The 25,077-nt window shown below is 39.8% G+C and overlaps 2 protein-coding genes across 2 annotated transcripts; both read left to right on the forward strand.

The window, feature by feature from the left end:
• The first annotated feature begins 5,796 nt into the window (after positions 1-5,796).
• LOC135244941 (myelin and lymphocyte protein-like) lies at positions 5,797-10,256 on the forward strand. Its single transcript, XM_064317635.1, has 4 exons — positions 5,797-6,000; positions 8,403-8,570; positions 9,079-9,216; positions 9,822-10,256. The coding sequence occupies exons 1-4, from the start codon at positions 5,914-5,916 to the stop codon at positions 9,894-9,896; spliced, it is 468 nt and encodes a 155-aa protein (XP_064173705.1). The 5' UTR covers positions 5,797-5,913; the 3' UTR covers positions 9,897-10,256.
• A 466-nt stretch (positions 10,257-10,722) lies between these two features.
• Positions 10,723-16,351, forward strand: LOC135244942 (myelin and lymphocyte protein-like). The gene is made up of 4 exons (XM_064317636.1): positions 10,723-11,150; positions 13,405-13,572; positions 13,941-14,069; positions 14,877-16,351. The coding sequence occupies exons 1-4, from the start codon at positions 11,058-11,060 to the stop codon at positions 14,949-14,951; spliced, it is 465 nt and encodes a 154-aa protein (XP_064173706.1). The 5' UTR covers positions 10,723-11,057; the 3' UTR covers positions 14,952-16,351.
• The last annotated feature ends 8,726 nt before the right edge of the window (positions 16,352-25,077 follow it).

The raw sequence follows: 25,077 nt of genomic DNA on the forward strand, positions 1-25,077 counted from the left end.
ACATTCTTTGTGTGAATGCCGTGTTTGAACACCACGTACAAGTAGTTCATATTTCAATAAGAAGGCACATATCAAAATTGTTGGTCAGAAAAGTACAGTTAACTCATATTTCATTGTTTAAAATAGATCTGTGATTCCAGTTACCCAATTATACACAGACTGTATATGTTTGTTGTTGTTTAGGCCCCATAGACCGTATTTATTATCAATTTAGTATTTTCACCATTTCACTGTTTTCAACACATACGGGACAGATTCTGTATCTCTTTGTTGCATCCACGACGTGCACAAAGGTTTCACCCGAAGCTTTCCTCAGTGTGCTGAATATGTCAAAAAATAAATGAAGAGGTCCGACCCAACATCCAACGCTGAAATGGATAAGCCATACACCATGTGACACACACTGACAACCTGGGAACCATTGGCACGGTTAGGCTGATTGGATATACTCGCATTTATCTATTCATACATTATAATAGGCGGCAGTGAATATCCTGCATGCTATGCTACATAAATAATGGAAAAAAAGTAAGAAATAAATAAATAAATAAATATATTGAAAAGACCTCTGTAACTCATCAAGGCTATTGTATTTATGGGAGTGTTTGAGGCAGAGAAGTACCTGCGCTGACTTGCCACCCTGAACAGAAGGGTTCAGCGCTTTTGCTGCTGTTGCATGCGGGCAGAGTGCCTGCTAACATTTCTCCAAAATGGCCCCTTATTTCATCCGCTGCTGTCGGGATGACGCGGTTGGGCAGTTCTTCTCCATCTCACAGACAATGGTTTGCCATTGTTTCTGCTCTAAGACGTCTTATAATACAGTGACTGTGACTCAGAGACTGTGACTATATGTCTCCATTCAACAGCTCGATTGGCTGTTGATTGGCTGATAGCAGCTGCATCACACTTAAGCTCTCCTCATAGACAAACATTGAAGGTGCCAGGAGCACACTTTTCTACCAAAAGTAATAAAATTAATCAATTAAAATAGGCACTTTCCCACCATACAAAAACAAATTGGTGAAATGGCGGAATAGGACTTTCACTCTTCGACTCAGTTTGGCAAGACACATTTTGGTATGGGCCGCATTTTTGTATGAAAATAATTCATAGAAATCTACTAAAATCTGATAAAATGGGTTGCAGGCAGTTTAAGAAACGTGCCTCTTGACCTGCACTGGCAGGTTTCATGAAGAATTCAAAGATTAAGCTTGACGTCATTCTGAGATAACCATCTTTAAAGAGAATTTTAAAAAGTCTCGATGTCTGAAATTAAGACATTTGAATGACATGAACATCACCACAGATCTCATCACCTGTATTCCCATACTTATATTATCTCTGTGTTAGTTTCATGTCTCGATAAAGAAATGTTGTGCGAAACCCGACACAACCATACTCGATAATATTTGGTTCTGCAGCACGTCAGTCTGTCATGCATCTTGCTGACAATTCTATGACAATATATATCAGATATTCATCTTACAAGTGTGACATTAGAAGGTTGCAGTGTAAGTGCTATATTGTATTTACACAGCATTTGAATATATTATAGCTCATGCTACTTTAAAGTATGTTGATATGTTCTGTGATGTCACACCAGGGATAGGAGTCCCACAAGGACCAGTGTTGGTGCCTCAGATTTTACTTTCCTTATCTAAAAAAGTATCTTGCTATGGACATTGGAAGCACATGAGCTAAATTTTCAGATGATACAAACTTGTTGGAGTCAATGGTGTGTGTGCCCTGCGATGGATTGACAACTTCTGGATGGTGTGTTCTTGTCTGTCGCCCAATGCATCCTGGGATAGGCTCCAGACCCCCCACAAGGCTGACCTGGAACAAGTGAGTTAATATTGGATGGATGAATGGACAAACTTGTTGGCTAGCAGTTTGGAATCTGCTAATCCAAGAAGACTAACCATTTGGAATTTTATACAGGTAAATGTAATCGTCTGCATGTGGGAGTTAAAAATTTAAGGCAGGAACAGATCATGGGAGGGGCAACATGTGCATGTGTTCAGTTTGAAAAAGACTGGGGGGTGCTAGCTGATCGAAGCCGGTAAGGATCACAGGGCTGTGAAAAAGCAGGATGCTGGGGTATACACCACAAAAGAACTGAGCAACAAAGGACCCTTGTCATTCCACATTAAGTTTCACAGACAGGGCTTAAGCCTAGTCCTTGCCTGAAATCCATTGTTAAACTGGACTAACCCACGGTGACTTTCACAGACACGGTTTAAAATTGTCCTAGGTTTAGCCTGTTGTGGCTTAAACTAAGATCTGCCACCATATTTCACTGCAGATTTTTTTCTTTGTCCCAGGACAGCTAGCATTTTGTGAATGGGGATGGGTTTTCAGTGAAGATCCACAAGCAGATATGGAATGTGGAGGGACATTATCAGAGTTTTTAAAAGCAGAACTAATTTGCATTACAGGGTTCATCCTTTCAATGTGTTTTCAAATTTGGTGCTGGTCTGACAAACCACCATTATTCACCACCTGTAGTGGCAACTGGTGTCTAATGTGTGTATTCTAAAGGGAGTAGCTGTGAAAAGGTGTACCTGTGCTTTGTGTTCTCATGACTGTGCTTGGCTATGTACTTCGACATGTTATGTGCCCTTGAGACACAGCTAATATGTTAAATGCAACAGTCGCTACATCATCATAGAAAAACAAAACAAAACAAAAACAAAAGAAAGTCAAAAGCCAAAGCCCCACCACAGTACTTACAGCAGATTTATTTTTGGAAAATATTCCCTTAAATTACCTGCACAACTCAGTTTTGATTACCAGCGATGGAAGAGAATTGCAGAAAGATAAATTTAATACTATACAATTCACAGCCTGATATAGTTACGTTTTAAGTAAGTTATAAGTTTTGCTCGATATGAAGATCGCAGTCAAAGGTTCTCTTATGACTATTTACAGTTCTGAGCATTGCCTTTCTCTTTCATTGTTTTCCACCAAGAACGGATTTTTATATTGTGTGTAATCGTCTTTTATACTGTGTGTAATCATCTTTTATACTGTGTGTAACTTTTATATGTGTCTAACATCTGGCATTTTATTACTTTTATTACAGTTCCCTGAGGGGTCAGAAGGGTAAGCTGTTTGAGTCATTTCACAAAGAATTTTTTGTGGAGGAAATCTGCCATTACTTTCATTTCCCCGAATTAGGTTCTTTGATTGGAATACATTACATTACATTACAGGCATTTAGCAGACGCTCTTATCCAGAGCGACTTACACAACTTTTTACATAGCACTTTTACATTGTATCCATTTATACAGCTGGATATATACTGAAGCAATGCAGGTTAAGTACCTTGCTCAAGGGTACAACGGCAGTGTCCTTACCCGGGAATCGAACCTGCGACCTTTCGGTTACAAGCGCAGTTCCTTACCCACTGTGCCACACCTCCGTCCCGAATAGCGGCTGTCAGCTTGCACTGGGATATTAACAGATCTCAAATGCAACTCACTAAAGAATCTTATCACCAGTTCCACCAGATCTGGATGTGGACAGAGGGGAATATGTGAGTATACGCTCCTGAGACCTAACGTTGTCTGAAGTGCTTTGATTCCCTCTCAACAATGGAAGATTCCTTCTTGACCTGGATCACACCATGATTCCATTCAGCGACACAAAAATTCTGCCCTAGAAATCACAGGTCCTGTTATTCATTCAAAGCTGTGGCTAAACTTTTAAATTCAGCTGCCCTTGTAGTAGAACTTCCACATGCTAATTTTATTGCAGAAGAGTGATGAGGATGTGACGCCAGGATCCGTGTTGGTGAAGTGTCTGGGAGTATGATACGGGGCCGGGGATCCGTGTCCTATGAAAAGCAAAGCTGACCTGATATCAACAGACACTTCATGAATGTGGACCGAGATCTCTGATAAGAGGGTATGTTAGATGCCGTTTGGGCAATTAGTGGAAAGTAGACCCTTTGATGTATCCCATCATCCAATCAGATCTCGGTCAGGTCTCGCTGTTAGGCTGACAGCGTCCTGCATGTTGCCAGCACATCGGTTCACAGGAGGCAGGACCGTTCTGCAGCTCCTTTGCAGCAGGCGAACCAGAGGTGTGCATTCTTATTTGAAAAGGGGTAGATGTGGGTAAAGGTTTTTGCTTCAGGCCAGCACTGAGAGACCTGGTTCTGCTCATAGTGTTAACTGAAGACCACGACTTGCTGAATCAGCTGTCATAGTACTGGGCTTAAAGATGTGCTGACCGGAGGTGGGTAGAGACAACGCCATCTGCATCTGGGTCTGTTCAGCCAATCAAAATGATCTGTATCTGCACTGGGATGTAATAGCAGGAGTGGGTGTGACAAACTGGACTTTACATTACATTACATTACATTTATTTAGGAGACGCTTTTATCCAAAGCGACGTACAAAAGTGCATGTCATGGTCATTGGACAACTACAAAACACACGTTCAATAAGATACAATACTCATTTCGTACAGCTATTTCTAGCCAATGAACACTATTCTGACCTAACTTATGCCAAGCCAGGGACTAGGTTGTGCGGTTTGATCTAACTGTCTCGGCTTTGTCAGGTGTATTGAAATGCGCCTAAAATTGTGGTTTTGAGGGTTAGCTACACTCTTCATTTCTGTTCAGTCTGTTCCCCATTGTTATTTTCATATTTTGGCAGTTATTGGACTCATTTTAGTGGGTCCAATACTAATTTTAGTGTAAGACAATGACCCCCCCCCCCCGATGAACCAGCTGGGTCTGATTGCACTTGTTTTAATTGCATTTCCGAGTATTCGCTGAAGTGGAGCGTGGCAGTGCAGAGGGGAATTGGGGCCGTTGGTGTAGGGCTATATAGGGAATTATCTCCTGCACCTGCATGTGGTTAAGTATTGCACTGCAACTAATCTGACACATCTCTTTCTTTGTGTGTGTGTGTATGTGTGCCTGTGTGTGCGTGGGTGTGTGTGTGTGGACATGTATTGCTATCTTTGTGAGACCCAAATGTCCCCACAAGGATAGAAAGATGAGGAACATTATGCAAGGTGGGGACCTTTTGCTGGTCCCCACAAGTTCAAGAGTAATTGTTAGGGTTAAGGTTAGGCATGTAGTGGTTGGGGTTAGGATTAGAGTTAGGGTTAGGGTTAGAGGTTACAAAATGAATATAGTCAATGGGAAGTCCTCACAAGTATAACAATACATTCTTGTGTGTGTTTTCTAGAGCCCCAGCAGGCCAGGGTTCTCTTTCATAGTAACAAATCATCAATCATGACTGACAAAACTGACAAAAAGCATGTGACTTTTTTATTCTACTGAGATGTAATTACCCACTCACTTGATGACCAGTGCCAAGCATAAGTAAGATCCTTAAGTTGTGTCCATTGAACATAAGGGGACTGTGCCTGTAACCAGTGGCTTAGCAAATTCCTGGATAACTCTTGATGAATTTGCTGCATTTAGAAATGATGGGTTTGGATTCCCAGTAAATATTTGCACACTGTCATCAAGCAGTATCTTAGATGTTCGAAATACATTTGAATCCAGTGTCTCAAAGCCGACTGAATGGATCTGCAGGCTGGGTGAACCTCGGTGAAGTCACAACAGCCTTTCACTTTGGATGCTTTCCACGCAGCTATGTCAGACCACTGTGTACAGGCTTTGTGATCCTTCCTCGCATGAACAATGAACAATCTGAGGGCGACTCCCCGGCTAAACAAACGGCCGCCTTCTCCTCGCAGGCATGTGGTATTTACGCGCAAATCGCCATGGTGACAGTTTTATAAAGTGCAAAGTTTGAGCAAACCGCAGGGGAGGAGCGTGTTCCACGGGGGCCAACGTGAGCACATCCTCAAAAAGCAGGTGCGCTGGTCAGGGGCATCATTTGGGAGCGCGCGCACACACGCAGACCTTCGCTTCTTTCGCAGACATGGCCTCCACCACCTCCAGCGGCGTGTTGCCCAGCGGCTGCAAGATACTCTGCAAGATGCCCGATCTCCTCTTCATCCCTGAGTTTGTGAGTACAGTGTCTCATTACCATGTGTAAAGAGTTTGTGAGTACAGTATCTCACTACCATGTGTAAAGAGTTTGTGAGTACAGTATCTCACTACCATGTGTAAAGAGTTTGTGAGTACAGTATCTCACTACCATGTGTAAAGAGTTTGTGAGTACAGTATCTCACTACCATGTGTCAAGAGTTTGTGAGTACAGTATCTCACTACCATGTCTAAAGAGTTTGTGAGTACAGTATCTCACTACCATGTGTAAAGAGTTTGTGAGTACAGTATCTCATTACCATGTGTAAAGAGTTTGTGAGTACAGTATCTCACTACCATGTGTAAAGAGTTTGTGAGTACAGTGTCTCACTACCATGTGTAAAGAGTTTGTGAGTACAGTATCTCATTACCATATGTAAAGAGAGGTTCACTGTGCAAAGATTAGATGTGTGGTGGCCTTTAGGTTTGTTTACAGTGATAATTGTTGGTTTATTTCACCAACTGCACGCTTACTGATTATGAATGGGCCTTCCATGCCTCAGCGGTGGAACTGCACTTATATATTCCTGGGAGTAACGCTGATCTTCTCCGCTTCTTACAAGTCACTCCAGGACTGTCTGCAAAGAAAGTTTAATATTACTTTACGTGCTCTGTTTAAGAGGTGGGAAACTGCGCTAACACATCTGTTTAATCTTAGCGCACAAAAGGCTAAATGAAATAGGGCTTGGCCCTTGGAGCATTTGTGTTAAAGAAACGAAAGGAAATGTTCCCATGAGTGCACGTTTTGAGTTTGGCCACTGAAACATATACATTTGTCTGTTGACCGGTTATAACATACACTCCAATAAATGTACATTCAAAAATGTGAATTTCAGTTTCAGTTTTAATGTTAATGTTCATGGTACAAAAAAAATGTATATTTATATAAACATTTTATAAAACAGGATGAAACATGTGCATGGAAAATTTTTAAAATAAACATGAGTCAACCAACAAAAGATCATTAGTATACACACGGTAAGCACACAGAACATGTTGGATGGATATAACTAAAGAAATTCTTCGTGCAAGATGAACATTGAATGGATATCCAGATAGTAATAATTGACTGAAAGATTAAGTGAATACAGATGACAATTTTAAAGCATGTAACTTTTATTTGAAATCCCTGAAAGTATTCTTTAAATTTTTTCTTGTTTGACAGCTATCTCTAAAATTGTGTTGTGATTAGCTGAGGTTGCTAAGTATTCATTAAAAAGAGTTTCCTCTGCTAACATTAGTTTCCTAATATAATGTTAGCAGAGGAAACTCTTTTTATTCATGTGTTCAAACAACTAACCTTCCTGCTTGAGGATAGTTAACCTGTCAAACAGGTGCATCATCATCAAATAAAATATGTTTGTGCTGAACATTATCATACAAAAATCTATTCATTATATTCATTAAAATTCTTTGAATTGAAAATGTCGTGTAAGTCGCTCTGGATAAGACAATCTGCTAAATGCCTGTAATGTAATGTAATGTATTATTTCCCATTTATTATATTCAGAGTGTGACAAAGGATATCAGTATTTCGAGTAAATTGAAACACTGGTGACTGAATTTTTTTTTGTTGCTGTTGCAAAGCTGTGTATTATAATAATATTCGGGTGAAGGCCAGGTAGATCTGATCATGTGAATTTGAAATGGCTTTGAAACATTATGGATCGCATCAGGTATGATTCTCATTTCCTCCATTGCATCGGGGGGAGACCAGTGCATATGCAAATGAACTTTTGCAGGAACAGCTATGCAAATGAACTTTTGCAGGAACAGCTGTTCCTATATTTGTCCATATTTGGTCATTCTGATTTAAATAGTTTTCAGGTGACACCACACCACTGTTCCTCAGTAAGTGAACCATGAAATGTTTTTAAAGTGCAAAACAAAATGAATAGAAAAATCTTCTTAGAAAATACAGACTGTATTGTGTATTGCATAAATTCTGAATTAAAAAGCCCCACAGGTACATGCATTTGAACAGGAGGGTACTGTTTGTGCTTAACTCTGATGTCTGCCAATTTCCCTCTTTTTGTGTAAAATTTTTTTGTAACACTTTACTTGAACAACACAACACAAAGCCTACATTACACTCTCATAAACATGCCATAAAATTTGTGAAAACCTGTCACGACAACAGATTACAGCTTGTGGATGCTGTCAATACACTGACGTAATGTATACCTCAATCAGTGTTTGACAGTTATTTTGTTAAAACAATTTGCTTCGTAAAATTCTATGCATACATTCAGCTGAGTTAAGTTATGTTGATATGGCTGGTAATAGCACGTTTTAAGTCACAATTATGGCAAAGTTATTTAAGTCTTGTGACTTTTTTAAGTCGGTGATCTGTGTTTATAGCAGGCATATTCTGTGTTTTAGGTGGCTGGCGGTTTGGTGTGGACGCTGGTGGCCTCCACAGAAGTATTGATTCCCAACCCTCAAGGTTGGGTGATGTTCGTGTCCATCTTCTGCTTTGTCATGACCACCATCTGGTTCATCTGTTTCCTCAGTGGAATCAACCAGAATGGTTCCTATTGGCCAACACTGGTGAGGACATGTCCTTAATCTCGAGCTTCAGCGAGCAGGCTGATCAATCAGGACACGTAAACAAACACATGCGGCTCACTCCATTGCGAAACAGGACAGTAATCCAGCACCCAGGTTCCAAAACCTATGTGCAGTCTGCCTGTTACTGCTGTTCCAAAACCTACTGACTGGTAGGACGGACCGGTAAGGTTGGAGTCTGTCCGGGGTCTTATCTCCAGGAGGCAGCAGTGCATTTTTACATTTTGAAATGCGCAAGAAATGTAATTATCGTTCCATAACACTTAACGCCATGGTTGCGCAACACACAACACATGATGGATGTCAGCATTTTATTCAGACTGCGCATATCGGCAAGACAACTGTAGACTGGGGCCTGGTCCCGAGAGGCCGTGCGCTGGCTGATGTGTGTCCAGTGGGAGATGGTGCAGGTCTGCTGGCGTTCCAGAACGGCCTTAGTGTTGCCCTGAATTGGAGGTTTATTCCAAGGTCCTCCGCCACTCTCTTTCAGGATGTGACTTATCATTTCATCGCCGCGGCCCTCTACCTGAGCGCTGCTGTTCCGGAGGCACTCATCACCATCGAGCTGAAAGCAATCGCCGTTAATCCGCCCGGACTGAAGATCTACCGGGAGAACATCGCAGCGGTGGTATGGATTTCAGTGCCTATTAACTACTCATCATTTTTATTACACAAATGAGAATTTAAAAAAGGTCATAGGCCAGGGAATTGTAAACTGCTTCATGCAAGGCTGCAGTGTCAGCAGGTTTTTGTGGGGGGGGGGGGGGGGTTTCCCTGTAAACTGACAGTTTAGGTCTCAGAAAAGAGGCATGTTTTCCCTTTAGCTAATTAATCACTTCAACGAATCTGTCAGTCGGGGGCCGAAACAGGACAACAAATAACCCGTCTCATTTTCATTGCTTTAGCAATTGCTGTGTAGGTTTTTTTCCCCTTTGAAACCTGAAACATGCAGCAAATGGATAAGATCGATTACTCTTTCCCCTGGAGAAAAACAAGAATTATCTGTGTATTTAACATGGGCAAATAGCTGGGAAAAGGACTTGTGAAGGGCTTGTTTCACTGCCTACATTCCAATATGACACCTACAGTTGTGTACGGTAAAGAAGCGCTTGCAAACGTGCCCGGCCCTCTCCACTGTTCCCGTGTTTGGTCAGGTGAAGTGCAGGTGTGGTCACCTAGCCGATGGAATACCATCATATTTTCACCTCACTCTTTGTTTCCCCTTTCTGACAGGTAATGGCCTACGTGGCCACGCTCCTGTACGCAGTGCACACAATCTTCTCAGCCATCCGGTGGAAATCTTCCTGAAGAAAGCCATCGCGAGATAACTGCCATGACGTGGAACAGAAAAACAAAACAAAACAAACAAAAAAAAAAACACTTGGGATTGTGGAGTTTAAGAATCTGTATGGCCTGTGTTCAGTTGGGATTTGTCCTTAACTTTGACAAGTAAATGTCAGTGTTACATTTCGTCTTTACAAACTCCGTTTGGCAGGTTACTTTTAGTGATTGCCGAATTGTTTGTGATGCAAAACAAATTCTTGCTTTCAATTGTTTAGTCAAAGACAAATGGTGAGTTGAGTCCTCTTAATGACCTTATGCTTGTGTTTTAACCAAAGCTTCAGAATGCACAAGACTCAAGCGTGTGTATCTTCTGAAAATGAAAAAGAAATATATATATATATGACTGGTATTTTTCATGAGAAATGTATAGAAGCTAAATAAATACACACTTGTGTTTCAATCTGCATTCCTTATGTTATTCACAGAGGATCTAGTTCACTCAACACAAGAAGCAGCAGGTTACTGTTGAGCCTGTGAACAGGTTTAGTTTGGTGTTGAGTTTGAAAGTGAGCCACAAGAGTCCAGATCAGTGATAACCAGACCTTTTTCAGGAGATCTACTGTCCTGGGGGTTTTCCTTCCTACCCTAACAAAGCACATCTCATTCAACAGCTAGAGCAGGGCTGCCCAACTCTGTTCCTGGAGGTCTACTGTCCTGGGGGTTTTCCCTCCTACCCTAACAAAGCACAGCTGCCGATCTCATTGAGCTGCTAATTAGTAGAATCAGGTGTGCCAAATTAGGGTTGAAACAAAAACCCACAGGACGGTACATGTCGATCTCCAGGAACAGGGCTGGTCATGGCTGGCTTAGATAGATGGGTATCCTGGGTAAAAAATATCATTTACACTAGACCCTGTGATTAACAGGGGAGCACTGATAAACAAAAACGTGACTTTGTATGGGAGAAAGCACTTTGTGCACCGGGCTGCCTGCTATCAAGAAATCAAAGCTGCATCGGGGAGAACAATCGTGAAAGTTATCGTCTGGTGGGTGTGTGCAGGGGGGGGGGGGGGCAGGTATTGGAATGAGAGAGCTGGTTTTTCAGGTAGGCCATGCATCATCCCTTAAAAGCAGCAGCGGCTCCTCCACCGGTCCACTGGAGCTGAGGTTGTTCAGGGCGAAACGATGGCAGCGGCTACAGCTCAACACGCGCGCAACTTGCCCAGTGGCGCCGGCATCTTCATGACCGCACCGGATATTTTATACCTCCCGGAACTTGTGAGTACCTGGGCCTCTTTGTCTTCTGGGCTCTTTGTATTCTGGGCCTTTTTACTGGCGAAGATGCTTTAATTCAGTGGGTCCCATCCCTGTTCCTGGAGGTCTAGCATATTGCAGGTTTTCACTCCATCTCTTACAAAGCACACCTCATTCAATAGCTAGAGATCTACCGTCCTGTAGGCTTTCACTCCAACCCTAACAAAGCACACCTCATTCAACAGCTAAAGATCTCATTGAGCTGCTAATCCGGAGAATCAGGGGTGCCAAACAAGGGTTGAAAACCTGCAGAACAGTAGATCTCTGGGAACAAGGTTGGGAACCACTGCTTTAACAGATGTTAAACATTCCACAGAATGCATTTTAAGGGTTTTTGTACTGTTGAAAACATGCGGGTCTGTGACTTACCTATGAGGCCTATGCTACAATTCATTTCAAAAACTTTGTTTCTTGGTTACAATTGACTCAGCCTGCCTCTTATTCATAGATTGATTATTCATATTCCACAGGCCAAAACATTTTATTCACCGCATAATACTATGAAGCAAAATAGAGTTATACTTATGAAAATTCACCTGTGCGTAGAGACAGTATGAGCACTTCAGATAAATTCACTTTATGTGCGTAAGAACACAACTGATCACAAATTATGCAACGATACGGGCAATGCTTGGAGTGTCCAAACGCCACTGCACCTGGAAACTAGCTGCATCAGAGAAGCATAGACTATTTAACCCTAAAGCTGAATGAGATGTTTTATAACCCTTTTCCTCTGAGTAGCTGAGGACACAGATCTTGGCTACTGTGGCCTAGTCCTGTTTCCCACAGGGATTGTCTGCTTTATTGTCTGGTTTTATGAATAGCCACCTGCAACGGTCTGTTTGATGGGCAAGGTAAAGGCACACACCCAGTAACGCTGGAAATAGCAGTTTCTCATGTTCCAAACAAATGGCCTGTTATGCTGGATACTTCACAGGCACTGCCATGGGAGAGGGTTAGGGACTGTGACATAGATATATCCATCATAATATAGCTGATGGGGATGTGCCTTTGTCTCAAAAACACTTGGGGTGGAATACAAATCTACTTTTGTGTACTCTATTGTATGAATACAATTTTGTAATTATTCAAGGTTTGTTCTCTTTTTTTTCTTCTTTGAATAAAAAATTTGCACACAGTAAATTATGTGTTTAAGTAAGTATTTATGAGGTGACAAAACGTATCAGATTGAAATGTACTTCATCAGAGTCGATTGAACAGTTGTTTGATATTTCAGCACAACTTGGCACTACTAGGTTCAAATGATCCAGTTTATCAAAAATGTATAGAAATGGAACCAAATATCCTGGAATTCAATAAACTAAATGTTAAATACATGGATGGCAATGAATTCCTAATACAACTAAAATCCGTAGTGTTTCATTAACTCCAGGTAAAAAAATTCCACTGGTGTGTCATAAAGTATGTATGGTGCTCTATATTAACATATTGATTTAAGCATTTCAAAAAATACAGTTGAGGACTGTTTGAAAGGAGCATTGCAAAGCAATTTTTAAGAATTATTTCAATAATTCTTTAATGGTGTATGATGAGATGAGATTGTGTATACAAATAAAAATGGCACAATAAATGACTGCAGTTTTACATCCATATGCTGCTGTGTGTAGTCCTGGGGTGCATAGAAAGGAAAGGTATGTAAGATGCAGATTCCTTCTTAATCCCTTCCCAGGGAAACGTAAACGTTTAGATGTAATTCAAATATACTGATAGATATTTAACGAAGTAATTCAGGCTATATGCCTTAACCCTTTGAACTGTAGGTTTTTGGAATGTTTTTTCAAAATTCCAAGTCAGTGTTCTAGAAATACATGTCTTACAATTACACTTAAGACTAGCGGTTACATCAGCACAAGAATGTTCCATTACTAACAGTTCAATCACATATTTGTGTTCTTACGTACACCTTAACAGTGGGGTGTAATAACAGTTCCTCACCTGGCATTTGAGCTCCAGTCCCTACTTATACTACACCATCGCTTACTAGCACAGGAGTTCTGATTCCTCCAATTGGCAGGTTTTTTTTACTTGTGCCCTTGTTAACCCCACACATTGCACCTGCTTTCCTGGAGCAGATCTGTTGTGTGGTGATTGGCTCGCACGCACATCAGTCTGTAGCCTCTCTGGGAAAGCAGCTGTCATTGGCTGACCGCTCACTGCTCTCCCTGCTGATTGGACGCTGATTCCCGCTGTTCCTCAGCTCTTCGGCGCGCTGGTGTGGATCCTGGTGGCCGTCACGCACGTCGAGCCAGCCAATCCGCAGGGCTGGGTGATGTTCGTGTCCGTCTTCTGCTTCGTGATGACCTTCCTGTGGTTTGTGATCTTCGCCTGTGGGGGGCACAGAAACAGCGGATCGTGGGCAGCTGCGGTAAACCTCCGTCCCCAAAATCCCCCCCCCCCCCGACCTTCGCGACACAGAGGCCCCATGGCACGGTCAGCTTTCTCTGGAACCCATGACTTAACTCAGGGGCTCCAGAACTGTTTTGCTCAAGCCCCCCTTTGCTAATAGGACTTTTTTTTGAAGCCCAACCAACAGCTTTGGCACTGCTCGGATGCCGTTTGCTTTGTTGGTTTCTAATGGACTTTTCATTTCACATTTCGTAACAACAAGCATTTAAATATTTGTCCTATTCAAATATTTAGTCGTGAGATCGATAAATGAAATATTCTCTTTCCCATGAAGGTTGATGAAGTTCACCAATACTGTTAAATAATCTGAATTGTTCTGTTCCTCAGGACTTTGTGTACCACGCGCTGGCAGTGATTTTTTACCTCAGCTCCTCAGTGTCCCTGGCCTCGACAACCATCGCCTTTGGGATTCTAGCACCAAGCTCCGTGACCTACAAAGCTGACATTGCTGCAGTTGTAAGTGAAAAGCTGTTAAAATGCCATGACAGCTAATGAGCTCTTTTCTGGTATGAAAGATAAAAGTTATGAGGAAAGACTTAAGATGCTTAATCTCTTCAAGCTTAGTAAAAGGTAATAAACTACAGACTCCATTTTCTGCAAAAATCGAAAACCCTGTGGGAGGACTAATCATTTGAATTCTGCCGAGAGACACAAACGCAGGACTTCAGAATGCTAACTCGCTAACGGGTTTTAGGACTACAAACTATATTATATACAGTAACACTATATTAGTCATGTTAACTCAGAGGTTGATGGAATCCTATTATTATAAAGACTTGTAAACATCTTAACTTAAATTGACTTAATCTGAGCAACCTATCTTGATAATAATGGCATTGTATCATCGCACTGCTCGATAGCACCCCCTCTGGTCAAAGGAGAACTGCAGCGAGGAAAGGCTCATTGCTAGTTTTTCAAAGGACAGGCAGGCTACTGTGTGCCCCTGTAAGTGTATCTGGGTAGTCACAGCACTGGGACAGGCCTACAAGTTACTGTTGAGCTTTTCAAATTGGGAAAAAATGAACAAGTAATAATATTGTGCTCTGGGATAGCCTTTGAATTATTCACTATAAAAGCAACAAGTCCTCACAAGTCCTAAATTTTTTCCTGTGCACATACAGTAGCATTGAAATGATCCTGTATGTATTGATAGAATACCACGACTCTTGTGTGTAATACGTAGTTGGAGATTACTGTGATCTGATTGGTGTATTTGTATTTCCTCTGACCAATCGCGCGGTAACACGGCTCCTTCTCTTCCAGGTGTTTTCGTACGTGGCCATGCTGCTCTACTTCATACACTTCATTCTGTCGGCCATCAGGTGGAAGGACTTCTAGAGCCCGCCAGGCCTGAGAGCGGAGTGCTGCACGGCCGATCTGAGAGAACTGAGCTCGGGTTTCAGCACTGGAGCTTTTGTCCTCGAATCAAGCAGAATTATAAAAACTAAAAAAAACTAACCCCACGGTAATAACACATATCAAAACTTGTTAACATAAAATGTCCCCTAGCACATATCACATGTTAAATGTGCATTTCTTTTCAGACTGCATTGCTGATTGTTTCTGTTTTTTTAATTACAGATATGCATTTTAATTTTTACCAGAATAGAACAGCGCAGAGCTTTACTGTCCACAGAAGTGGAAATGTGCCTTTGGCTTTACAAAGCCGGCCAAAAAAAGTCATTGGTATTACATTTGTATAGTATTTTATTATTATATCGTATCATATTTTTTGTGTTGTATTTGATTGTTGGATTAAGCTCAAATGACAGGTTTTCTGCTGAAAGAATGAATGTGCTTATGCCAGGAAGGGGTTCAGTGTTTGTATACCTGGCCATAGGTACATGGAGGGAACCTGGAAACAGAGAGGGGATATGGGGAAGGTAATTATTACATTCAGAAAAATAGTGTTTCTACAAAAGCACACAGACAATACAGTGATAAATGTGAAGTGTGTAGTTCCATATTTGGAGTGCAGAGAAGTGGAGAAGGCAAATGTGCATTGATACTGACATTACATTTACATTTACATTATATATGTAAACTTTCTAACACTGGATGACCCGTGACAGTTTTAGCCCTCACCTTGTATAAGATCATTTTTTTCCCATCTGTTCATAAACATTAAAAGTATGCCTAAAATGCAACATGTACCATACTGCAAGTGTCATGATGTTCATGCCAGGCCAAGCAGGAAGTCCATCATACCATAGATGTTTAACGGGCAGGCGCACACTTCAGAATTTATGCCATAGACGTGTGATGTCTTTGATGTGCTGGAGTTGTTGGGATAAAAATCCATGTCAGCCCAGGTTTGGTGCCCTTTAGTCTATGAATACTCTACCTTTATCAGTTCACTGTCATTGTTCTTGGGGTACAAGAACAAAAACAAGAACTCCCTCACCCTGCCAAGAACCGGAAACTCTGCCTTCATCAACGCAGCAGTCAAGAATGCGCACAAGAATACATATTTGCCCTGCCTGTTCCTTTTGAGAAATGCAACTTCGTGAAGCGGATAAGAAGCCCTCATCTACTCCTGGGCCAACTAATCTGGGCTGAAGGTGTGGAATGAGATGCACGTGTAGAAAGTGTGGACATGAAAAATACATATCCAGCCACCAGACCCACCAGTCATGTTCTGTTCCTCACATATGTACATTGCCTTCAACTCCTGTGTGCATATGAAACCACTGAGATAATTGTACTGTGTCTGTCACAAATAAAAGTTATGGAGATCATTTGTGACCCTGCAGTGATCACTCTTCCCCTGAGACTGTAGGTATGCTCCAAGCATCCACACACCTGTACTGATGCAGCCAAATACCTTTCAGGGGTGCGTTTTCATCTGAAGTTATTGCTACCCAGTTATCTTATAACGACTCAAACAAGTGATCCAGTCCAGAGAGAGTAATTTCATCTCAATACCTTCCTCAAAAAAGGATAATTATTTTGTATACAATATGGAAATGAAAGACGTTTGTGTTCAAACGTGTCGGTAACTAAGCCAATATTTACACTACATGTCCTGTAAGACTACTGTAGAACGATATATGTCCTGTTTACATTCCATTCACAGTATTTCTCCTGCCGTTGGGGCGACATAGCTCAGGAGGTAAGAACGATTGTCTGGCAGTCGGAGGGTTGCCGGTTCAAACCCCACCCTGGGCGTGTCGAAGTGTCCTTGAGCAAGACACCTAACCCCTAACTGCTCTGGCGAATGAGAGGCATCAATTGTAAAGTGCTTTGGATAAAAGCGCTATATAAATGCAGTCCATTTACCATTTACCGTTGCAGTATTTGCATCTCAACATTCAGTATGAAATATTCAGGGTCATTATAGTGACCTAGTGCAGCAGAGATCAGACAGTATATAAAAATGAGAGGCTTTCATACAGAGGACCAAACAGCCATGTTTCTAGACTATTGGAAATGGTCCATCTGCTATGATTTCATCTTAGGAGCAGATTCATCTGTTCTGAAGAGGCAGTTTTTCCACCGCAACACCTGTGCACAGTGATCCATTGTCAGGCATGAGCTTGTTCCTTAATGTTCATTTGCATGGCAGACACAGTCTCACCTGTGCTGTTGCACACTATGGCACAGCAGAAACCATTCATTCTCACTTCAGGGAGATTTTCTAATATATATGTATTATATATGTATTTACATATTAGCACTCATCAAAATCCTAAGGATAGATTTTTTTGGGGGGTGGGGGGGGGGGGGGGGGATTAAAATAATGACTTTGAGGTATTTCATGTACATAATTCAAATTCATCAGCATCTGATGTACTACTTACAGTACTTACACTTGTTAAGGTTATCCACTGGCTGTCCTTGAGATTAATTATGTAATAATAGCCCCACCAACCCAGTGGTGGAATAATAATAATATTTAATTAATTAACTTTTCAAATCCATGAAAACCTTTTTCAAATTAGCATAGCTTTTCCTTATATCATGTTGTAACAGTCAGCCATCCTATGATGCTTGCTAGTTTCTTTCAGTATGTATTATTTCCTTTTCGCTCAGTTCAATGTTTCTTCTCGATCTCGTATTCACTCAGTTCGAGATTCCTGTGGCTCAGTGGTTGATTGCAGGGCTATGAGGATCAGCTGCTGATCAGTGTCTTGGAGACTGGCTGTTAATTGGTCATTTAGAGCAGCTGTTGTGCATTCTTCTCTTTTACGTTTACTTTCCTAATGTTTGTCCAGCAAGTTGCCCATTCAGCTTTTCAAAACCTGACATTTTTCTTCACAACTGGATGGAAGGGATTTAAAAATTACTGATGCATTCTGGAACATATTTCATGATGTCATCTGAACGGAATGCATGGAATGTAAAGTTCTAAGTGTTTGATCTGTTTGGAATGGGCATGACAATTTTAAACATATGACAAATCATGTTTATGAAATGGAAGTGGATTTTTCCATTTAAATGAAGTATTGCTTGCTAAGAATGTAAAAGATTTGGTCAATCACTAAATGCTGAATGCCTTAACAACCGTCCTGAAATGATTATCTGTATTCCAAGTAGCACTTTGACCACAGTAATGATTATTGTGAGTTTCTAGGATTATTCTGATTTATCAAACATTGTTCTGACTTATCAAAAAATTATGGTCAACATAATTATTTAAATATTTGAGGTATTTCATGTACATAATTCAAATTCATCAGCATCTGATGTACTACTTACGGTACTTATACTTGTTAAGGTTATCCATTGGCTGTCCTTGAGATTAATTATGTAATAATAGCCCCACCAACCCAAAAATCACTCCCCAGTGGTGGAATAATAATAATATTTAATTTGTTAACTTTTCAAATCCATGAAAACCTTTTCCAAATTAGCATAGCCTTTCCTTATATCATGTTGTAACAGTCAGCCATCCTATGATGCTTGCTAGTTTCCTTCAGTGCGTATTATTTCCTTTTCGCTCAGTTCAATGTTTCTTCTCGATCTCGTATTCACTCAGTTCGAGATTCCTTTGACTCAGTGGTTGATTGCAGGGCTATGAGGATCAGCTGCTGATCAGTGCCTTGGAGACTGGCTGTTAATTGGTCATTGAGTGCAGCTGCTGTGCATTGTACTCTTAACCAATCAGGGTGTGACAGCACCCTTCCTGTTGAGATTAAAAGAGGCAGGAAATGCCCTGTTCTTGTTTGTTTCTGATCCCACCATCTCTTGCTGCAGCACAGTAGTTGCAGATAGCTAAGAATACTACCTGTCTCTTAGAACGTCCATGCGTGATTTTCTTTGCTCCAGTTGTCAGACCAATGAAGGGGATATTGTAGTGAAAGTATACTGAAAACCTCAGACATTTTCAAGGTGTTGTTTTTATACAAACACACCTTGGCTGGGTGACTTGCGCTTGGGTGGCCAGCCTCAAGCTGTCAGGGCTCCCCTAAATGATTTCAAAGCCTTGCAGGTCTTATTTTTGGTTTTTTATTTTTTGTTTCAATTACAAAGTCCTCCTGTCTAAACAGTACTATTTTCTGTTTAATAGAAAAAGGAAATGGTAAATTCTAAAAGGCCTGACACCGCAAGGAAAAGATTTGTTTCCTTTTAAGCTGCTGAATAGAGTTGTAAACTTGCCTCAACCCTCAGACTTGCTGTTTCCATAACCCTAACCCTAATTTGAGGCCTAAAACCTAATTGAAACGATTGGTACTTTAGAAAACAACTGATTAACTCATTTAAAATTGTTGAAAAACTAAGTCAAGATCATGAATTCAATAATACAAATGCTAAATAATATGTTTGAGGCCATAAAAAATATTTTCCCTGAAAAAAAAATGCATATACTCTATATCGTTTTATGGTCATAGGTACCCATGCTACTATAGAAAATTTTTAGTGTGTCCAAAATACAAAAAGAACCAATGTCCTAACCTTTCTTTAAGCTGCTGAACACAGCCGTAAACTTGCCTCAACCCTCAGACTTACCGTTTTCCTAACCCTAACCCTAATTTGAGCCCTAAAACCTAATTGAAACCATTGGTACTTTGGAAAACAACTGATTAACTAATTTAAAATTGTTGAAAACTAAGTCAAGATCATGAATTCAATAGTACAAATGCTAAATAATAGTTTGAGGCCACTGAAAAAAAAATGCATATACTCTATATCGTTTTATGGTCATAGGTACCCATGCTACTATAAAAATTTTTAGTGTGTCCAAAATACAAAAAGAACCAATGTCCTAACCTTTCTTTAAGCTGCTGAACACAGCCGTAACTTGCCTCAACCCTCAGACTTACCGTTTTCCTAACCCTAACCCTAATTTGAGCCCTAAAACCTAATTGAAAACCATTGTACTTTGGAAAACAACTGATTAACTCATTTAAAATTGTTGAAAAACTAGTCAAGATCATGAATTCAATAGTACAAATGCAAAATAATATGTTTGAGGCCATAAAAAATATTTTGCCTAAAAAAAATGCATATACTCTATATCGTTTTATGGTCATAGGTACCCATGCTACTATAGACAATTTTTAGTGTGTCCAAAATACAAAAAGAACCAATGTCCTAACCTTTCTTTAAGCTGCTGAACACAGCCGTAAACTTGCCTCAACCCTCAGACTTACGTTTTCCTAACCCTAACCCTAATTTGAGCCCTAAAACCTAATTGAAACCATTGGTACTTTGGAAAACAACTGATTAACTCATTTAAAATTGTTGAAAAACTAAGTCAAGATCATGAATTCAATAGTACAAATGCTAAATAATATGTTTGAGGCCATAAAAATATTTTCCCTGAAAAAAAATGCATATATCTATATCGTTTTATGGTCATAGGTACCCATGCTACTATAGAAAATTTTTAGTGTGTCCAAAATACAAAAAGAACCAATGTCCTAACCTTTCTTTAAGCTGCTGAACACAGCCGTAAACTTGCCTCAACCTCAGACTTACCGTTTTCCTAACCCTAACCCAAATTTGAGCCCTAAAACCTATTGAAACCATTGGTACTTTGGAAACAACTGATTAACTCATTTAAAATTGTTGAAAAACTAAGTCAAGACCATGAATTCAATAGTACAAATGCAAATAATATGTTTGAGGCCATAAAAAATATTTTCCCTGAAAAAAAAATGCATATACTCTATATCTTTTATGGTCATAGGTACCCATGCTACTATAGAAAATTTTTAGTGTGTCCAAAATACAAAAAGAACCAATGTCCTAACCTTTCTTTAAGCTGCTGAACACAGCCGTAAACTTGCCTCAACCCTCAGACTTACGTTTTCCTAACCCTAACCCTAATTTGAGCCCTAAAACCTAATTGAAACATTGGAACTTTGGAAAACAACTGATTAACTCATTTAAAATTGTTGAAAAACTAAGTCAAGATCATGAATTCAATAGTACAAATGCTAAATAATATGTTTGAGGCCATAAAAAATATTTTCCCTGAAAAAAAATGCATATACTCTATATCGTTTTATGGTCATAGGTACCCATGCTACTATAGAAAATTTTTAGTGTGTCCAAAATACAAAAGAACCAATGTCCTAACCTTTCTTAAGCTGCTGAACACAGCCGTAAACTTGCCTCAACCCTCAGACTTACCGTTTTCCTAACCCTAACCCTAATTTGAGCCCTAAAACCTAATTGTAAACCATTGTACTTTGGAAAACAACTGATTAACTCATTTAAAATTGTTGAAAAACTAAGTCAAGATCATGAATTCAATAGTACAAATGCTAAATAATATGTTTGAGGCCATAAAAAATATTTTCCCTGAAAAAAATGCATATACTCTATATCGTTTTATGGTCATAGGTACCCATGCTACTATAGAAAATTTTTAGTGTGTCCAAAATACAAAAAGAACCAATGTCCTAACCTTTCTTTAAGCTGCTGAACACAGCCGTAAACTTGCCTCAACCCTCAGACTTACCGTTTTCCTAACCCTAACCCTAATTTGAGCCCTAAAACCTAATTGAAACCATTGATACTTTGGAAAACAACTGATTAACTCATTTAAAATTGTTGAAAAACTAAGTCAAGATCATGAATTCAATAGTACAAATGCTAAATAATATGTTTGAGGCCATAAAAAATATTTTCCCTGAAAAAAAAATGCATATACTCTATATCGTTTTATGGTCATAGGTACCCATGCTACTATAGAAAATTTTTAGTGTGTCCAAAATACAAAAAGAACCAATGTCCTAACCTTTCTTTAAGCTGCTGAACACAGCCGTAAACTTGCCTCAACCCTCAGACTTACCGTTTTCCTAACCCTAACCCTAATTTGAGCCCTAAAACCTAATTGAAACCATTGGTACTTTGGAAAACAACTGATTAACTCATTTAAAATTGTTGAAAAACTAAGTCAAGATCATGAATTCAATAGTACAAATGCTAAATAATATGTTTGAGGCCATAAAAAATATTTTCCCTGAAAGATAAAATGCATATACTCTATATCGTTTTATGGTCATAGGTACCCATGCTACTATAGAAAAATTTTAGTGTGTCCAAAATACAAAAAGAACCAATGTCCTAACCTTTCTTTAAGCTGCTGAACACAGCCGTAAACTTGCCTCAACACTCAGACTTACCGTTTTCCTAACCCTAACCCTAACCCTAATTTGAGCCCTAAAACCTAATTAAAACCATTGGTACTTTGGAAAACAACTGATTAACTCATTTAAAATTGTTGAAAAACTAAGTCAAGATCATGAATTCAATAGTACAAATGCTAAATAATATGTTTGAGGCCCTGAAAAAAAAATGCATATACTCTATATCGTTTTATGGTCATAGGTACCCATGCTACTATAGAAAATTTTTAGTGTGTCCAAAATACAAAAAGAACCAATGTCCTAACCTTTCTTTAAGCTGCTGAACACAGCCGTAAACTTGCCTCAACCCTCAGACTTACCGTTTTCCTAACCCTAACCCTAATTTGAGCCCTAAAACCTAATTGAAACCATTGGTACTTTGGAAAACAACTGATTAACTCATTTAAAATTGTTGAAAAACTAAGTCAAGATCATGAATTCAATAGTACAAATGCTAAATAATATGTTTGAGGCCATAAAAAATATTTTCCCTGAAAAAAAAATGCATATACTCTATATCGTTTTATGGTCATAGGTACCCATGCTACTATAGAAAATTTTTAGTGTGTCCAAAATACAAAAAGAACCAATGTCCTAACCTTTCTTTAAGCTGCTGAACACAGCCGTAAACTTGCCTCAACCCTCAGACTTACCGTTTTCCTAACCCTAACCCTAATTTGAGCCCTAAAACCTAATTGAAACCATTGGTACTTTGGAAAACAACTGATTACTCCTTTCAAATTGTTGAAAAACGAAGTCAAGATCGTGAATTCAATAGTACAACTGCTAAATAATATGTTTGAGGCCATAAAAAATGTTTTCCCTGAAATGAAAATGCATATTGTCATGGTTTTGGCTGATGCCACCATTTCTTTTCTTCCCTGCGCCTTTTCTTCACTTATTACGGCCATTGGTTTTTGTATGCACCTTTTCTTCAGTTATTACGGCCATTGAGTTGATTGAATTATACACGTGCAAATTTCCTTTTACAATTTGCACCTGTTGGTGTTCTATTTAAACCCTGAGCAAGCCGATAAGCTTTGCTTCAGTGTCACTTATGTTGCACGAGAGCCGGTATTCTGTCAAGCGAGGTAAATGTAAATGTAAATGTAAATGTAAATGTAAAGGTAAAGGTAAAGGTAAAGGTAAAGGTAAAGGTAAAGGTAAAGGTAAAGGTAAAGGATTGAGCTGCGATATTGGATTGTTGTGGCTATAAAATTAGCACAACAGTCTTTAGCTTTTTTAGATTGTTGGCAACAAGTTAGTGCCACAATCTAAGCTCAGTATTCTTTCTTTAGGGTTTTACTTTTTCAGCCTCGGTTCGAGGTCTGTTTTCTTTGAGTTGCCCCGTTTTCTGCTCCGGCAGTTTTGTTTTATTTTCATACTCCTTAAGCCTTAGTTCTTTTTTACCCAGTACGTGGGTTGTGTAGAGCTTTTCTTTGGGATACTCTCCCTAAGGAGTATCGTTTTCCTTTCCCTTGTCTCTTGAGACTTTGTGGCTATTTTACCTCTGGTTAATAGCTTAAAGAACCCCCTGTTCAGTCGCGGTTGGTCTCCCAAAACTCCAACTCCCTCACAGCATATACTCTATATCGTTTTATGGTCCCATGCTACTATAGAAAATTTTTAGTGTGTCCAAAATACAAAAAGAACCAATGTCCTAACCTTTCTTTAAGCTGCTGAACACAGCCGTAAACTTGCCTCAACCCTCAGACTTACCGTTTTCCTAACCCTAACCCTAATTTGAGCCCTAAAACCTAATTGCGTTACTATGAGTTACTATTGCGTTACTATGCCTACTTATGACCATAAAACGATATACTTAACCAGAGAGACATTCCATGCAAAAGACTCGTCAAAGGGTTTAACCAAAGCGGAGAGCTTCAGTTTCATAATGTTCCAGATTTTTGTAAATAAATGCTACAGGTCTTTGGTATGCACGTATGTATGTTGATGCCAGTTAATGCAAGGTCCTATTTGTTTGACAAAGCAAATCTGTCTGCTTGGTCTATTTCCTATGCCAGCCAAATGAAGTCATTAAAATAGCTGAGAACAGTGGGATTAAGTTTACTTCAACATTTCTCAACTTAATGGTCTCCCTGTAGAAACATGCAAATTAAATGAATATTTCCCTACATTTCATATTTCCTGGCATGGATTTTCAAAAAAAGTATCCGTCTTTGAGTGTCACTGTAATTAACTTATTAGCAGCTGGGCCAGTTTTTTAAATTTTATTTATTTATTTATTTATTTTTTGGTCCAAATTCAGAGTGAGTTTGTATCATGGTTTTAAAATATTGTCATCAGTGATTGAGAGCTGTGGCACACACGTTCTGTTCCAGAACTGATAATAACCTCACACCCAAAAGTCCGAAGGCCAGGGGGGAGCGCAGCGCAGGAAGTGGCCGGTCTCTTCAGAAAACATTTTGAGGAGCGGCTGTTCTGATTGACAGGCGTTTCCTAGCAGGAGACGATACCAGTATGTGTGTGAGGATGTCATGCCCACCATTAAACAAAATGGAAAGAAAAACAGAGAGAAACCTCCTGAACTTGGGTCAACACGTGGTGTCAATCCTGTAAGAATTCCTCTGAGATGGGTTTGCTGGTTAATTAGAGAAAAACAGTGTGCATTCTTCTGGGAATAATACCCATAAACTGTACGAGTCAGTGGAATCTTCGAAGCCCGCTCCTTTAGATAAGACTGTGAAAGGTTTCGTTTACTTTCCTAATGTTTGTCCAGCAAGTTTCCCATTCAGCTTTTCAAAACCTGACATTTTTCTTCACAACTGGGTGGAGGGGATTTAAAAATTACTGATGCATTCTGGAACATATTTCATGATGTCATCCGAACGGAATGCATGGAATGTAAAGTTCTAAGTGTTTGA

This window comes from Anguilla rostrata, chromosome 18, assembly GCF_018555375.3.
Source record: "Anguilla rostrata isolate EN2019 chromosome 18, ASM1855537v3, whole genome shotgun sequence".
In the NCBI taxonomy this organism is placed as follows: domain Eukaryota; kingdom Metazoa; phylum Chordata; class Actinopteri; order Anguilliformes; family Anguillidae; genus Anguilla; species Anguilla rostrata.

Bases quoted from the DNA above. Each gene is read 5' to 3' on its own strand.
- LOC135244941 (XM_064317635.1), top strand. From the start codon at position 5,914: ATGGCCTCCACCACCTCCAGCGGCGTGTTGCCCAGCGGCTGCAAGATA. The intron at 6,001-8,402 runs GTGAGTACAGTG...TCTGTGTTTTAG, and splicing joins TCCTCTTCATCCCTGAGTTT to GTGGCTGGCGGTTTGGTGTG. The intron at 8,571-9,078 runs GTGAGGACATGT...ACTCTCTTTCAG, and splicing joins GTTCCTATTGGCCAACACTG to GATGTGACTTATCATTTCAT.
- LOC135244942 (XM_064317636.1), top strand. From the start codon at position 11,058: ATGGCAGCGGCTACAGCTCAACACGCGCGCAACTTGCCCAGTGGCGCC. The intron at 13,573-13,940 runs GTAAACCTCCGT...TCTGTTCCTCAG, and splicing joins GCGGATCGTGGGCAGCTGCG to GACTTTGTGTACCACGCGCT. The intron at 14,070-14,876 runs GTAAGTGAAAAG...CTTCTCTTCCAG, and splicing joins AAGCTGACATTGCTGCAGTT to GTGTTTTCGTACGTGGCCAT.